Source organism: Pinus tabuliformis, chromosome 7 (assembly GCF_031772625.1).
Source record: "Pinus tabuliformis cultivar Carrire ecotype Pingquan chromosome 7, CPIR1, whole genome shotgun sequence".
Taxonomy (NCBI): Eukaryota; Viridiplantae; Streptophyta; class Pinopsida; order Pinales; family Pinaceae; genus Pinus; species Pinus tabuliformis.
Genome location: NC_142293.1, coordinates 510823517 through 510840293, shown reverse-complemented (window position 1 = coordinate 510840293; position 16777 = coordinate 510823517). Strand labels below are relative to the sequence as shown.

General features: G+C 37.2%; 1 protein-coding gene across 1 annotated transcript; it reads right to left on the bottom strand.

Moving 5' to 3' along the window:
- Nucleotides 1-13749: 13749 nt before the first annotated feature.
- LOC149248299 (histone-lysine N-methyltransferase ATX3-like) lies at nucleotides 13750-15357 on the bottom strand. Its single transcript, XM_089448918.1, has 2 exons — nucleotides 15172-15357; nucleotides 13750-15066 (listed from the first exon to the last, which is right to left on the bottom strand). Exons 1-2 carry the CDS (start codon nucleotides 15355-15357, stop codon nucleotides 13750-13752), a joined length of 1503 nt encoding a protein of 500 aa, XP_089305044.1.
- Nucleotides 15358-16777: the final 1420 nt, after the last annotated feature.

The following is a 16777-nucleotide window of genomic DNA, read 5'->3' as shown; positions in this document are numbered from 1 at the left end:
CCGAGGGAGTCACATAGGAACACAATCATCAGTCAATTGCCAGGGAGCCCAGTGAGTACTGCAACGGAGTTACTTGCATCAGCTCTCTATGCATGAAGCCTTTCTCTTCTTTTGCCTTAGTCATTTTTCATTGTTTTCATTTTCACTTTTCATTTTTTCATAATTGTGCATAACACTTATTCATTTTAGAGGCAGAAGAGGGATCTCGACTTATTGAGAGAAGAAGAGGTTTTTCATTCAGAGAAGTAGTTTATTATATATCTCTGATGTGCTTGCTAAGTTTTTCCCCCTCACCTTACTCTACTTGACTGAGTTGACAAGGGTTAACCCAAAAACAACCGACTAGAGGAGGTGACACTAGTTAGTGCGCAGGCGTTGTGTTTTCACCAAGGTTCACTTCAAACAATACATATTTTCCTTCAACGTATCATGGACTAAAGGTAACAAGTTCATCATACAAAGGCATAATGACAAATAACCAAGTAGTGATAGCGGTACAAGACCTCTTGTACTTTACCCAACTTGTGTCAAGAGTCATACATGGTTTCATGTGAAACTAACCTATGAACAACAAGAAAATAAAAACAAAGAAAAGTAGAAGCAAAATAAAATGCCAAAGAAAATTAAGCAAACAAACAAACGAACAAAGAAAGTAAGAAAACAACTTGCAAGAAAACAAATTGAAAGCAAACACTACTCCTACTCCTGAGTTAACGGTGCATGGGCCTGATCACGTGAAGTGATATTTCCAATGCAGCCACTGATGCATTGGTTGACCCATGTTGGTGAAGGCTTGGTCCGCAAGTAAACCAGTTGTGTGAACCAAAAAACAAGAAAGATATAACAATGAAGACAAACACACTTCATGTTTAAAAGTGTCCACAGGACATAAGTGAGTCCAAGTGGATGACATGTGGTCCGTGGACTTGTCACGGTGCTGTGTGACACTACATGTAGCTTTGAAGCATGCGCATAATCTTGACTATGCCATGAAAGAAAACTAAAGGAACAAAGACAACTTGCGTCGTGCATGCATGCTTGCAATGTAAGATTCCTCCAATGCTTGAGTGATGGGATCGCACAGTTGGAGTGGACGAAGCATGATCTCTGCGTGAGATTGATCTTCAATGCATACAGATGAGTGATGAGGAGCTTCAGGTGATTGAACAATTTCCTGATACTAACCCCAAGAGAGCGAGCGCCTGACATAACTATTAGCTTGGGCTGAGGTGCCTCGACAATCTTGGGTGTTTCGACTTCATCGTCAGATAGATCATCATAAATCGGTGGCTTCAAAAAATTGGTTTCGATAGAATCATGATTGTGATTGAATATGGGAGTAAATGAATCACGATAGTCATGATCAGAAAAATAAATGATTTCATCGACATCCTCATGAATTGATGAATCAAACAAGGTACATGCTCTTCCATCAACCACTCCTCGACTAGTTGCACTTCCATCAGTGTCCTTCGATCCTTCTCCCTTGGAGGCCATTGATCCTGAATTGTCAAGAGGTGAATGAACACCTGCTAGATCAGGAGAGAAAGTGACATGCATGGAAATAAATATGTTAGTGAAAACCAAAGCAAATTTGGGAATGACATAACACATACCTAGGGAATCATAGGCAAGGATTGTGTAATTTCTTCTAGGAGGATGGCTGATTGGCTACCAGAACTGCGCAAAAGGAAATCTGGGTTGTCTGGGAGGCATGACTGGCTGTTGGAATTACACAATGGGAAATCCAATCTAACTGTTGACTGCTGGAATTGTGAAATGCACAATTTCAGCTAGCAATGGCTGCAGGCTCATTGACTGCATTGCGCAATTTTCTGGGCCAACAACCACTGTCCCTTAGAATTGTGCAAAGTAGGCTTGGGGAACAACTGCTAGGTAGAAATGCACATTTCCTGAGGGGAAGACAAACCCTTCCATCTCAGGATTGCACAATGTTGTCTTGGTGAGGCAGAGTCCGGATGAAGGCTGCCTAGACCCGCCGACGGGCAACTAAAAGAAAATGTGAAAGTGAATGCATGGCGATACTGAGTGTAAGAAGAAGTAAATGATCGTCCATGCAAATACTGAATTAAATATTTAGAAATCGGAACAACATGCATGTGGGTGAAGCGAGTTGTCGAATCGGCAACCTTTCGTGCAAAACAGTTTCATGCATGCGACAACTGTGAGATAGTAACAAAAACTGAAATGGTGCTAATACAAGTTGGTATGAATGTAAATGACAACAAGCGTTCAAAGAAATCAAGAAAACAATGCTCACACAAGCGATAACACAAAAAGCGACAGAAATGCTGCAAAAGACAAGTTGAGACCACTTACCTGTGAATAGCTGAGCTGGATATGTCGAAAAGTACTGGATGTGCTGTGGGATGTCAGAGATCTAATATCGATGTGAAGAAATGAGCTTTGAAGCATCGAATAAATAAGTTTGAAGCTCATGACGCACATGCCACAAATCTAGAAAAAAGCGACACTTTGAGGAAAATTTTTTTAAACGATCATAGCATGTAACCTCCAACTGCTAAAAATAGGTCCCTAAAATCTAGTGATGATTTTTGCATGTTTCTTTTTCTATTCTAGGAAAAGGCATCCCATGCATGCAAGAAAGTTTCCTTGGTCTTGGGTGGAACTGGTCAAACCCATTGCACATGCAAGAACCTGCTCAACTGCTCGGAGAAAATGCATATTTCTAGAAGGGGGCTGGGTTGATTGCCCAAGATATTTGTGCAATTTCTGGGTAGAGCAGCTGACTGCTGCCTAGGATTGCGTAATTCCTAAGTTGACCAGCCCTCCTGGGAGGTATTGCACAATTTTCTGGATGAAGCTTGATTTGCAGATTTGCACAATTCTAGAGCCCATCAGGCTGTCAGACTGAATTGCGCAATTTCTGGAGGGAAGGATGGTTTCCCTCCAGAATTGTGCAATTTCTTGAGGGAGTTGTTCAACTTGCAGCTAGACCAAGTCCGGAGAAACAACATGTGAGGGGAATGCATCAAACTTTGATAAACATGCTACCTTTCTGCAAGAAAATTATTGAAGCTTGTGTACTTGATGAAGCAAGACATGCTATTGCAAAAGGTTGGAAGGGAGGCTCCAAAATGAAGCTAAGGAAAAATTTTGGAGGGTGGTTGTAGCTACTACAACACCTTGTTATTTACATTATTAATTTACATTGTGTAAAGGTTACATTATATGATGTAGTAGTTGATTTTGATTAAAAAAAATTCCTTCTTTCACCTATATTGCACTCAGCTTATTACAAGTTCAAATAGATTTGGGGTAATAAAATGAATGATTATGTAAAATGACTTGACCCTACTAATAAGAAAACACATATCAACATTGCCAAATGTACTCTAAAAAACATCATTTACATAAATGTATCTTCTAAAATTAAAAGCAAAAAAATTATGCAAAATTATAGAATTGATAAATGATAATAAATATAATCTTCCAAAATAAATAAAACTTACTATAATTTTTAATGTCTCTATATATATGTAAATCAAACACATTGTAGAGCCAATATGATATCACACACAATCAACTAATAAAACTCATTACATTGAGGCGACTTAGAGAAATACTTATTGAAAAAGAAATAATAATAAGATTAATGAATTATTAACCCTACCCTATCAATTGTGTTATAGAAAATGATAACATATTTAATCAATGCAAAAATTTGCTAAATGTTCATAATATTTATAAATAAAAGAGACTTATGAAATATGCTTTTGGAAAAATATAATTTGACTAGGATCAAGATTAAAAAATGACACACATATATATAGAGGAAGCAAGAAGATAATGGCGATATACACCTATGCATTTAGGATTAGAATCAGAAGACCTGGAGCGAGGTGGTGTTTGAGAAAAGGGATGTAAAGGAATAAGGGATAACTAGGATAAGAAAGAAGGGGATATCAAAGATGTTAGAATGTGGAGGAAATGGGAAATGTAGGGGAAATAGATGTAGAGGAAAGAGGGTAAGCAGAGAAAATGAATATGAAATTAAGATAGAAGGAAAATTGACCATAGAGGAATAAGGGATAAGGAGGATGAGAAAGAAGGGAATGTGGGAGATGGATGAATATGGAGGAAATGAAAAAAGTAGAAATAAATGTGGAGGAAAGAGGGTAAGTGGAGAAAACGAATGTGGAATTAAGATAGAAATAAATTCATTTTCATGTGTATAAGTGGTTTCTACATGAAAATGATTACAAAGTTGAAAAGATAACATAATAATTATATCATATTATTTATGGATAAACACTCTTGCTAATGATATTAGATTATTAAATAATTATCTTATTACTATATAATAATTATTTGAAACTCTATAATAAATCCATGTGGATGGATAAAAAATAAAATTACTTGAAAGTAATATATTAACAATTTTTTGAAAATATTGCATTTTTTTTTTAATTTAATATATGAACTTAAATAAATTGAATTTTATTTTTATTAAAGTATCATATTTCCCATGTTTATAAAGAATGAATTTAACGTTTTAAAATTTGAATACATTTTACTTGGACTTTAATTTAATCAAATTAATCTTAATTTATCTTAAAAAAATTAAATATATTAAATTGATTTTTAATTTATTAAAAAAATATACATATTTCAACTAAAATTAAATATTAGTAAATAAAATATAAATTTTAAAAATGTATTTCATTTTCAACTAATTATAAAAAATAAAGATATTTCTCTCTATTACACACATATTAATTAATTAGTAAATTTAGAAAATTAATTTAAAGAAAGACCAAAATTCAAATCACACTAATTAATACTATTTTAAGAGATTTACAAATTTCTGCCCTTTTTAGGTCCTTATAGATGATTCTCTTATATAAAAAAAACACACCCATATTAATTAATTAGTAAATTTAGAAGATTAATTTGGTTAAAAAACCCAAATTCAAATCACACCCATTGCTACTATTCATCTCAATTTCAAGATATTTACAGATTTATGCCTTTTTAGGTTCTTATAAGATTTTTCTCAAAACTAATGAACAGGAATACTCAACACTCAACACTCAACACTGTTTCTTATTATTTCACGCCGATATTCTATCACCATCTCCCCTCTTAGAATGGGTTCGATAGTAAAAAGACCATGTCCATGAACTCCAGATTTCCCAAAGCGAAATCGTTTTTTTTTTCATTTTTCTGGAAGTAAGAAAGACGGTCTCTGTATGAAGAGAACTGTGGCGGATCTGCTTCTCGTTCTGTTTTTAATCTCTTGTTTATAGGTTCTCTGGAATGGTGGGCGTATCCCACAGGTCGGTGAATTATGGAACTTATGTCGGATTTTGCTTTCAGACGATTATGCACAGAGGTTCTAGATGCATATGTTTCTTTTATTTTGCAGAATCCAACTTCTTCTAGGTTATTATCATCATTTGAAAAAGAACTCTCATCTGATGAATCTTCTGAATGTGTCACTGCAACAACTTCCTTTTGGATTCCCATTTGTATAGAATGTAGATCAGGGATTCTTACACCCACGTTTGGATCTGGAACCCTATGAGAGGCGCAATAGGAAATGTAGGTGCATACATCCTTTCCTTTATTGTTCCAGTAGGACAGCTCCATGTGATACCCTTCAATTAATGCACAGGTGGGGTGGTAAAAAGTTTCACATTCCATACACTTGATGCAAAATCCCTTCATTTTGTTACAGACTATGCATGACTTCCGAAAAGAGCCTGGATTGATTTTCAATATGCCATCAACAGGTTACATAATTTTATCATTCACAAAAGTTACTTCGTTAGTAAAACAAGCACAATAACATGCACCCAAAATCCAGATGTTGTTGTAGGTTTCAGGGCGCCACCCATCACAGGGCAGAGACAGCAGCGTTGTGGAGTAGTGTCTGTCTTTAAACTCTGGCAAGCTGTGCAAAGCCAGTCTTCCCCTGATTCACTTGCACCATAACAATTTTCATGAACTCCAATATTATATCTATTGCAGATGATGAATTTATTATCATGCCAATCTTCAGCTCGGCGGCATATTGCACACCTTTTTGGTATCCAGGTTTCTTGGATTGGTTTGTATGGTTCTAGCAGCCATCCTCTTAATTCTCTTTCTCTATTTGCTGAATGGCGTATTCCCTCCCTGGGTAAAGAATCCAAGGCCACCTGGCCATGAACCCCAGCTTCATAGGCCTTGTTAAGCCCCAATCAATGAGATGCTGATTGGAACCGTTGAGTCTAAAACTTTGCTTCCGTTTCTTCATCTTAGAGCCCACGTGCTTTTCCCATTGCGACAGGCTCATCGACTTACCCTTTTCACATTCATTGCCTTCACAGAGGATTAAGTGGCTATTAGTCACATAATTCGCCTCGCCATTACAAATAACAGTAACGTGCTCTGGAACACTGAAAGGTTTTTCTCCTTCATACGAATGGTTGATCATACGCGCTGCATTTCCCTTCTTAGTGGCATCAATCACTGTTTCTTTGTCGATTGCAAAGAAGTACGTTGATTGTTTACCCTCTGATTGATATCTCTTTTCTCTTACATTGGCAACACTGTTTCTTATTATTTCGCCCCGATATTCTATCACCATCTCCCCTCTTCGAATGGGTTCGATAGTAAAAAGACCATATCCATGAACTCTAGATTTCCCAAAGCGAAATCAGTTTTTTTCATTTTTCTGGAAGTAAGAAAGACGGTCTCTGTATGAAGAGAACTGTGGCGGATCTGCTTCTCGTTCTGTTTTTAATCTCTTGTTTATAGCTTCTCTGGAATGGTGGGAGTATCCCACAGGTTGGTGAATTATGGAACTTATGCCGGATTTTGCTTTCAGACGATTATGCACAGAGGTTCTAGATGCATATGGTTCTTCTATTTTGCAGAGTCCAACTTCTTCTAGATTATTACCATCCTTTGAAGATGAACTCTCATCTGATGAACCTTCTGAACGTGTTACTGCAACAACTTCCTTTTGGATTCCCATAAGTATAGAATTTAGATCAGGGATTCTTACACCCACGTTTGGATCTGGAACCCTATGAGAGGCGCAATAGGAAATGTAGGTGCACACATCCTTTCCTTTATTGTTCCAGTAGGACAGCTCCATGTGATACCCTTCAATTAATGCACAGGTGGGGTGGTAAAAAGTTTCACATTCCATACACTTGACGCAAGATCCCTGCATTTTGTTACAGACTATGCATGACTTCCGAAAAGAGTCTGGATTGATTTTCAATATACCATCAACAGGTTCCATAGTTTTATCATTCACAAAAGTTACTTCATTAGTAAAACAAGCACAAGTAACATGCACCCAAAATCCAGATGTTGTTGTAGGTTTCAGGGCGCCACCCATCACAGGGCAGAGGCAGTAGCGTGTTGGGTATTTTTGATGGGAAAATACCAAAACCAAACAAATTACGCACCACAGAGGCAATGCTCTGTTTCCTTTGCTCCAGGATCCTTTTGTGCACAAGGAGGCTTAAATTTTTTTACTGAGAAACAGAGTATTTCACCACCATAAAAACATTTCTATTCATTTAAGACAAAAATCACTGATACATATTCATCCTCTTTTACTGAGAGGGATTTACCAAGAACAACATTCAACCAAAACTCTGTTTTCACCCTCAGAATTTACTGAGCTGGGTTTACTGCTGTAAAACCCTTTTACATTCACTGCTGTGAAAAACACTTTACTGCTGTAATAAAAATTTACATATGCATACAAAAATTATATGTTGCTCACCCGACACATGAGATTCATGCTCGTTTCATTACATAATGCATTGCTGTGCAAAAACACCATAGTTTTTCGCTGCTCTTCCATTTTACGATGCCCCACAAAATCATTACAACACACGAGCTCTTTTTCATTTGGCTCGTTATATTTTTTTTAATCCACGCGTGTGTTCTACACCTCATTACAAAAACATGGTCAACACCAAAAAAAAAATATAACATTACAAAGTACTTCGTATGCCATACTTAACATTCATATGCGCCCATACCTTCAATACCAAAAAAAACATTAAAATTTAAAACTTCCATCTACTTTCTACGGGCATATTAAATTCATTAATTATTTTACCGCGGTCAACCAAAACTTTACTCCACACAATGTTTTAATGTTGGTTTGTATGCAACTTCGGACAATCAACGGACGAGAGTGCTGGAGACAATCGAACGACAGACAAAGATATCGGGAGGCATTTTGCTGCAGATCTTTAGCTCCCGAAAAGTAACTTTTGCTTACGTATGGTGAGAGCCAGCGTCTGCACCATATCGTATCGGATTCAAATATACGGAAACAAATTTACGCTGGAAGGCAGTGCGAAATTGAAAGGCGGTTTTGCTGAGTGGTTTGGGTGAGGTACGGCCGCTTAGTTGGAATTACATATTCAACACTCCCCTTTAATTTCAACTGCTGGGCATTCAGTCATACTGAGACACTTCCTCAAAAATTCAAAGCTTTTCTAATCCAATGGCTTTGTCAAAATGTCTGCAACCTGTTCGTGAGTCCTGCAATGTTCTAGGATAATTTCTCCATTGTTCACCAATTCTCTGATGTAGTGAAACCTTGTATCAATGTGTTTCGTTCTCTTATGAAACACTGAATTCTTTGACAATGCAATAGCTGAGCTATTGTCACAAAAGATCACTGTCGCTTTTGCCTGCTCTTGGCCTAAGCTTCTCAACATTCTTCTCATCCACACTGCTTGACATGCTGCTGCTGTAGCTGCCACATATTCAGCCTCTGCTGTAGACAATGCTACAATGGACTGCTTCTTAGAAGCCCATGAAATGGCTCCTGAACCCATATGAAAAACATAACCGGAAGTGCTTTTCCGATCATCTACACTTCCAGCCTAATCACTGTCAGTGTATCCAACCAAATCTAAATGTTCTGAGACATTATATAAAATGCCAAACATTTTGGTACCTTTGACATACCTTAAAATTCTTTTTGCTGCCTGCCAATGTGCCTCCTTTGGCCTCTCCATGAATATGGAAATTAAACTAACAACATACATAATGTCAGGCCTAGTAGCTGTTAAATACATAAGGCTGCCTACAATACTCTTGTACAAACTAGGATCAAAATACTTGCTGCTGTCCTCTCTGCTGAGTTTTAATCCCATTACTGTGGGAGTGATCGCTGCCTTGCACTCTTGCATGTTAAATCTGATCAATACTTGATTTACATATCTAGCTTGTGAGATAAAAATTCCTTTTTCATTTTGATCTACTTCTATGCCTAAGAAGTATCTCAAGAAATACATGTTAGTCATTTCAAATTCCTCTTTCATGACTGATTTAAAATTCTCAATAAGCTGATCATCATTACCTGTGAAAATAACATCATCAACATATAAGACAACGATTAAAATTTTACCATCCTTTTCTTTGATGTAGACGGTGGGTTCTCCCTCACACTTGTCGAATTCATTATCCAATAGATATGAATCTATTCTACTGTACCATGCTCTTGGCGCTTGCTTCAGCCCATAAAGAGATTTCTTCAATCTGCACACTTTGTGCTCTTCACCTTTCTTCTCATAGCCTAGAGGTTGTTCAACATAAACCTCTTCCATTAACACTCCATTTAGGAATGCTGACTTCACGTCCATTTGGTAGACTTTCCATTTGTTTTGTGCTGCTATGGACAACACTGCTCTCACGGTTTCCATTCTTGCAACCGGTGCGAAAGTCTCCTCATAATCTCTCCCATACTGTTGCTTGTACCCTTTGACAACCAGCCTTGCCTTGTGCCTTTCTATCTTGCCTTTAGCATTACTCTTGGTCTTGTAAACCCATTTAACTCCAATGACTTCTTTGCCTTTTGGTAGCTCAACCAAATCCCATGTTTTGTTTCTCTCTATGGCATTCATCTCCTCATCCATAGCTTCTATCCATTTCCTATCTTTAATTGCATCCTCGAAATGAATAGGATCATCAACATGACAATACAAGGAAAATAAGGAATTCATTCCTTCATCATAAATATCACTTAGATTTCTAAATTTCTTACCTCTTTCACTTGGTGTGCAAGTGCTTGAAGATGCACTTGAATTTCCTCCTTGTGGTGTGCTTGGAGAAGCACTCTCATTTATCCTCAATGGTGTCCCTTGCTGTCCTTGTGTTGGCACTGTTGTTTGGGGATGTATTTCAGCCACCTCCTCTTCATCTTCATCATGCGACAAACAGTTTTTGACATTCACTGTTTTCTCTATGCTTCCATCCCAAGCTTCCTCCTCAATGAATTGAACATCTCTGCTGACGAAAAACTTCTTGGTAGATGGGATATACAACCTGTAGGCTTTGGATTCCTCACTGTATCCAATGAAAAGACATTTCTCCCCTTTGCTGTCCAACTTCCTCCTTAGCTGATCTGGAATGTGTGCATAGGCCACACATCCAAAAAATCTCATGTGGGTGACTCCTTGCTTTCTCCCACTCCATGCCTCTTCCGGCACTTTGTTCATCACTGCTTTTGTAGGACACCTGTTCAAAATATACACTGCACAATTTACAGCTTCAGCCCAATAGTCATTTGGAAAATGCTTTGCCTTCAGCATGCTCCTCGCCATATCCATGATGGTCCTGTTCTTCCTTTCAGCAACTCCATTTTGCTGTGGGGTGTACCTTGCTGTAAACTGTTTATGTATACCATTTTCTCTACAAAATATTAGGAATTCCTTGGAGATATACTCACCTCCTCTATCGGTTCTCAAAACTTTTATATGCAGCCCGCTTTGGTTTTCCACAAATACCTTGAAGTTTTGGAATTTCTCAAACACTTCACTTTTGTTTTTAAGGAAATATACCCAAGTCTTTGTTGTAAAGTCATCAATGAATGTTAGGAAATATTGGCTGCCTGCTAATGATGGAGCTTGCATCAGTCCACATAAATCTGAGTGGATGATCTCTAAGGTTGCCTTTGCCCTTATGCTTTTACCTGATGGAAAACTTTCTCTATGTTGTTTTCCCAATATGCAACCTTCACATAGGCTATCCGGTTTCTCTATCAATGGTAATCCTCTTAACATTCCTTTCCTACTCAACAAATTTAGACCTCCAAAATTGAGAAGTCCAAATCTCAAGTGCCACAACCAATTTTCATCCTTTGGCAGGCTTTGGAAAGCCTCTTGGGTGACTGCTGCAATTTCATTTTTGTTTCTCAAATCTGCCCTGATCCTAAGAGGGAACATCCTGTTCCTTGTCATCTTCACTTCAGCGATGCATCTTTTGCTGGGTGCTATATCCATGATGGTGCATACATCATTTTTAAAGAAAACATTGTACCCCTTATGGACAAGCTATCCAATACTCAAGAGGTTACATCTCATTCCGGGGACATAGTAGACATCTGCTATGGTTTTCCTTTCTCCCTGCTTTGTAAATATTTTTACCTCTCCTTTTCCCATAACAGAGACTTTACTATCAGTTCCAAGTGTAACTTCTGATTTCATATTTTTATCTAGGGCAGAAAAGAAGGCTATGTTTCCTGTCATATGGTTGCTGAAACCTGAGTCTAAAAACCATATGTCTTCACTATTTGTTTCAGCCATGTTACAAGCTAACAACACATTATTTTGTCTGCTGTTTTCTCTAGTGACATTTGCATTTTCTCTATTTTTCATATCATGCTGCTTCTTCCTACATTCACTGGCATAATGCCCATACTTTTTACAGTAATAACATTGGACATTGGATTTTTCATACCTTTGTCCTTGAGCATGATGTTGTCCTCCTTGTTGGCTGCTGCCTTGGCCTTGGTTCTGATTTGGATTGCTGCCTCTTCCTTGTGCATTTGCTGGGTTGTTCCTTCCACCTCTGTTCTGGCTTCTGCCTCTTCCTCTTTTGTTTCCTCTGCCTTGACCTCTTCCTCTTCCAAAGGACATCTGGGTCTTGAAGGCTTGCTCAAGAGATGAGTTTTCATTCCTACTCAACCTCTGCTCATGTGTTATCAGTGATGCATGTAGCTCATCAACTGAATAGTTTGAGAGATCCTTTGTCTCTTCAATGGTGGTGACTATGGCATCAAACTTTGAGGGTAAGACCCTCAATATTTTCTCCACAATCCTCCTATCTTCAAGGGTTTCTCCATGAGTCCTTATCTGTGTGACCAAACCAATTACATGTGTGAAGAATGAGTCAATGTTGTCTGACTCCTTCATGCACAGATTCTCAAAATCCTTCCTCAGCAATTGTAGTTTTGTTGTCTTCACTCTCTCCATGCCTTGATAGGTTGTCTTGAGGGTTTGCCATGCTTCATTTGCTGTCTTAGCTGCTGCTAACCTTGGAAACACACTCTGGTCTACTGCTAGATACAACAACATACGGGCTTTCGAATCCTTCTTCCTATTGCTCTTCAGGAGATCTCTCTCTCCTTGAGTTAATGCATTGAACTCAGTTTCATCTGCTGGTTCTTCAAAACCATCTTCAACTATTTCCCATAAATCTTGAGAGGCAAACAAGGCTGTCATAGTTATTGACCAGTAGTCATAGTTTTTCCCATTAAACTGTGGGAGCTGGGTGTTAAACATACCCATACCAGTGCTTGTGCTGGCCATTCCTTGCATTCTGATCTATGCCTCTAAATCCTTGACTGTATGTTTAAAACAACTCACTGCTTCTTCAGCAACACATAAAAAACTTTTGGAATACCTGAATCCTTTGCCTGAGACTTTACTTTGCTGGAGAAGATCTACTGCTGCAACAAAAGACTCCTCCTTTCAGCTTCTTTGTCACCTTCAAAGAGCCTAAGCCTGCTCTGATACCACTGTTGGGTATTTTTGATGGGAAAATACCAAAAACAAACAAATTACACACCACAGAGGCAATGCTCTGTTTCCTTTGCTCCAGGATCCTTTTGTGCACAAGGAGGCTTACATTTTTTTACTGAGAAACAGAGTATTTCACCACCATAAAAACATTTCTATTCATTTAAGACAAAAATCACTGATACATATTCATCCTCTTTTACTGAGAGGGATTTACCAAGAACAACATTCAACCAAAACTCTGTTTTCACCCTCAGAATTTACTGAGCTGGGTTTACTGCTGTAAAACCCTTTTACATTCACTGCTGTGAAAAACACTTTACTGCTGTAATAAAAATTTACATATGCATACAAAAATTATATGTTGCTCACCCGACACATGAGATTCATGCTCGTTTCATTACATAATGCACTACTGTGCAAAAACACCATAGTTTTTCGCTTCTCTTCCGTTTTACGATGCCCCACAAAAACATTACAACACACGAGCTCTTTTTCATTTGGCTCGTTATATTTTTTTTAATCCATTTGTGTGTTCTACACCTCATTACAAAAACATGGTCAACACCAAAAAAAATATATAACATTACAAAGTACTTCGTATGCCATACTTAACATTCATATGCGCCCATACCTTCAATACCAAAAAAAACATTAAAATTTAAAACTTCCATCTACTTTCTACGGGCATATTAAATTCATTAATTATTTTACCGCGGTCAACCAAAACTTTACTCTACGCAATGTTTTAATGTTGGTTTGTATGCAGCTTCGGACAATCAACGGACAAGAGTGCTGGATACAATCGAACAACGGACAGAGATATCGGGAGGCATTTTGCTGCAGATCTTTAGCTCCCGAAAAGTAGCTTTTGCTTACGTATGGTGAGAGCCACGCGTCTGCACCATATCATATCAGAGTCAAATATACAGAAACAACTTTACGCTGGAAAGCGGTGCGAAATTGAAAGGCAGTTTTGCTGAGTGGTTTGGGTGAGGTATGGCCGCTCAGTTGGAATTACATATTCAACACAGCGTTGTGGAGTAGTGTCTGTCTTTAAACTCTGGCAAGCTGTGCAAAGCCAGTCTTCCCCTGATTCACTTGCACCATAACAATTTTCATGAACTCCAATATTACATCCATTGCAGATGATGAATTTATTATAATGCCAATCTTCATCTCGGCGGCATATTGCACACCTTTCTGGTATCCAGGTTTCTTGGATTGGCTCGTATGGTTCTAGCAGCCATCCTCTTAATTCTCTTTCCCTATTGCTGAATGGCGTCTGCCCTTCCTGGGTAAAGAATCCAAGGCCACGAACCCCAGCTTCACAGGCCTTGTTAAGCCAATCAATGAGATGCTGATTGGAACCGCTGAGTCTAACACTTTGCTTCCATTTCTTCATCTTAGAGCCCACGTGATTTTCCCATTGCGACAGGCTCATCGACTTACCTTTTTCACATTCATTACATTCACAGAGAATTAAGTGGCTATTAGTCACATAATTCGCCTCCTTGCCATTACAAATAATAGTAAGGTGCTCTGGAACACTGAAAGGCTTATTGTTTTTCTCCTTCAGAGAGGTTCCTAGGGCCGGTTGCTTCGGCGTGCATTGAGGATAGGAATATTCATCTAGGTTTTCTAGTTGCTCACTACTTATATTATCACAATTGTAATGAACCCAAACATTGCATTTTTGACATTGAAGCCAACCTGTTTTGAACGTGGGAGTCCGTACCTTCATGGAAATGCCACAGTACTGATTGAACTTGTACAACTTGTAGCAAGGTCGACAGATCAACAAAACCTTCGCAGATGAAGTACGCCGCTGCTTCACCTGAACAGATGGTAATAATCCTGAAGCGGTAAACTTCTCGTTACAGCTGCTGCACGTTGTTTCTTCTTCTTGATCTTGCATAACCCTGTATCCAGACCAAAAATCTGCTTTTGTGGCTTCGTCAATTGCCTCAGAAAATTCATCCTTAAGGTCCTTAGAAGAGCTTTTCAAGAATTTCCGACTCTTGTATTTTAATGTCCTAAAGTCCCAAAATGGGAATACAATTTTTTCTTTAACCAATCTATATGTGCAGTCCAAGTTATTTTTAATGTGTAAAAACTTAACACAAAGTCTTCCAGGAACACAAACGCTCTGCATAGATTCTGGGGCATCTTTCACCAGGTGGATAACTTCAGCGGGCCAAACAGGTCTGTCCTTTCTCCTCTTAGACTTCACCCAAACGACATCACCCACCTCAAACTGTTCAAGACGTGGGCCCTCTGAACATTCAAACCCCACCAGAGAAGATGGGTTAGAAACCCTAAAATCATCATACTACTGCTCCTTCTGATTTGCCTCTGTCACCTGCTTCTTATTGGGTTCGTTAGTACAGATGCTTCCACCAACCTCTACTGTAGCGTTTTGACCTTTCAATTTTATGCCTTTCCCGGTGTCCGTACTTTTCATGCGCTTAGTTGGTCTATTTTTGAATTTCGCTGATTCATCCTTAACAACGCAAAGCAAATCCTGAAGCCTCCCATTTGCAGGCATCCTGTCCTCATCCGCGCTATTATGGCGGCAAAATCCATACCCCAATGATTCCCCATCGCGGCTGTGGCTCTCACATCTCTAATTCTCTTCCTAGAATTCTCCATGCTAAAGTAAAACCTCGATGAAACCCAACCTGAACTTTGCCTTGCCTGGAATTTGTATTGCAAACCCTAGTTCGAATCCATTGAGACAGTTGGCTGGAGGATAGTGCGAGCCTTTAAAAGCTTTGCGCTAACTGATCATTGTTTCATCTGTTGCCGGAGCCGTTGGAGATGAAAGGCTGCACGACAAAACCTCCCAAGGGGCGGGAACTGCTATTATAACTTTTCTCGGAGGATTCCAGAAAAACACAAATTAAGCTTAATTTAGCCAATCATAAAAAGTCGAGAACTAACGACGTGGAGTCCAAACTGGAACTAAACTTACTAACGACGTGGAGTCCAAACTGGAACTAAACTTACTAAAAAAGGAGGCAGGAATGAGCTCACAGCTGTAGCCAGGGCTGAAGCGGTCACTTGGGATCAAAGTATATTCATACATTCGTAAAACAATTTACAATAATGCTATCCATATGTTAATAAATCTATTATATAAAATGATTCTTTATTCCAACAAGACAACGTCTCATATGTGAATTGTTTGTATTACCCTAACATGAAATTATTTATTATTATTATTAATATTTAATCAAAATTTAAAATCACCATTACACATATAAATTATAATTATAAATTTATTTATTTTTATAAATTATAATTATATATTATTTATTTTTTAAAATTTTTAATTAAAATTTATGTTAAATTTTTAAATACTTATTTTTTTCATTTAATTCTATATTTTATATTAATCTTTTCCTATTAAATAATAATAAAAGAAAAAATATACTAAAAAATTTGTTATATATATATATTTAATTTTATTATTAAAGTTATGTTAAATTTTTAAATGTGTATCTTTTTCATCAATTAATTTTATATTTTATATTAATTTCTTTATATTAAGTAATAAAAAAAATACACTAAAAACCATATATATATAAATATATATATATATATATATATATATATATATATATATATATATATATATATATATATATATATATAATAACAACATTAGGTTTATAATAACATTTTTTATTGAACATTTTCTTACGCTTGATGCAATGTGTAAACTATATATAGAAAATTTTCCAAATAAATACTTTTTCAATTAGTTATCTTAATGCAATAAGTAAACTATATACAGAAAATTTTCTCAACAAATACTTTTTAAATTATTTATCTTATTGCAATGAGTAAACTATATATAAATTTGTTTCTCAACAAATATTTTTTTAATTATTTATCTTAACGCAATGAATAAATTATATATCGAATTTTTTCTCAACAAATACTACTGATTTAATTATTTACCA

Bases quoted from the DNA above. Each gene is read 5' to 3' on its own strand.
- LOC149248299 (XM_089448918.1), bottom strand. From the start codon at position 15,357: ATGCCTGCAAATGGGAGGCTTCAGGATTTGCTTTGCGTTGTTAAGGAT. The intron at 15,067-15,171 runs GTGACAGAGGCA...CGTCTTGAACAG, and splicing joins ACGAACCCAATAAGAAGCAG to TTTGAGGTGGGTGATGTCGT.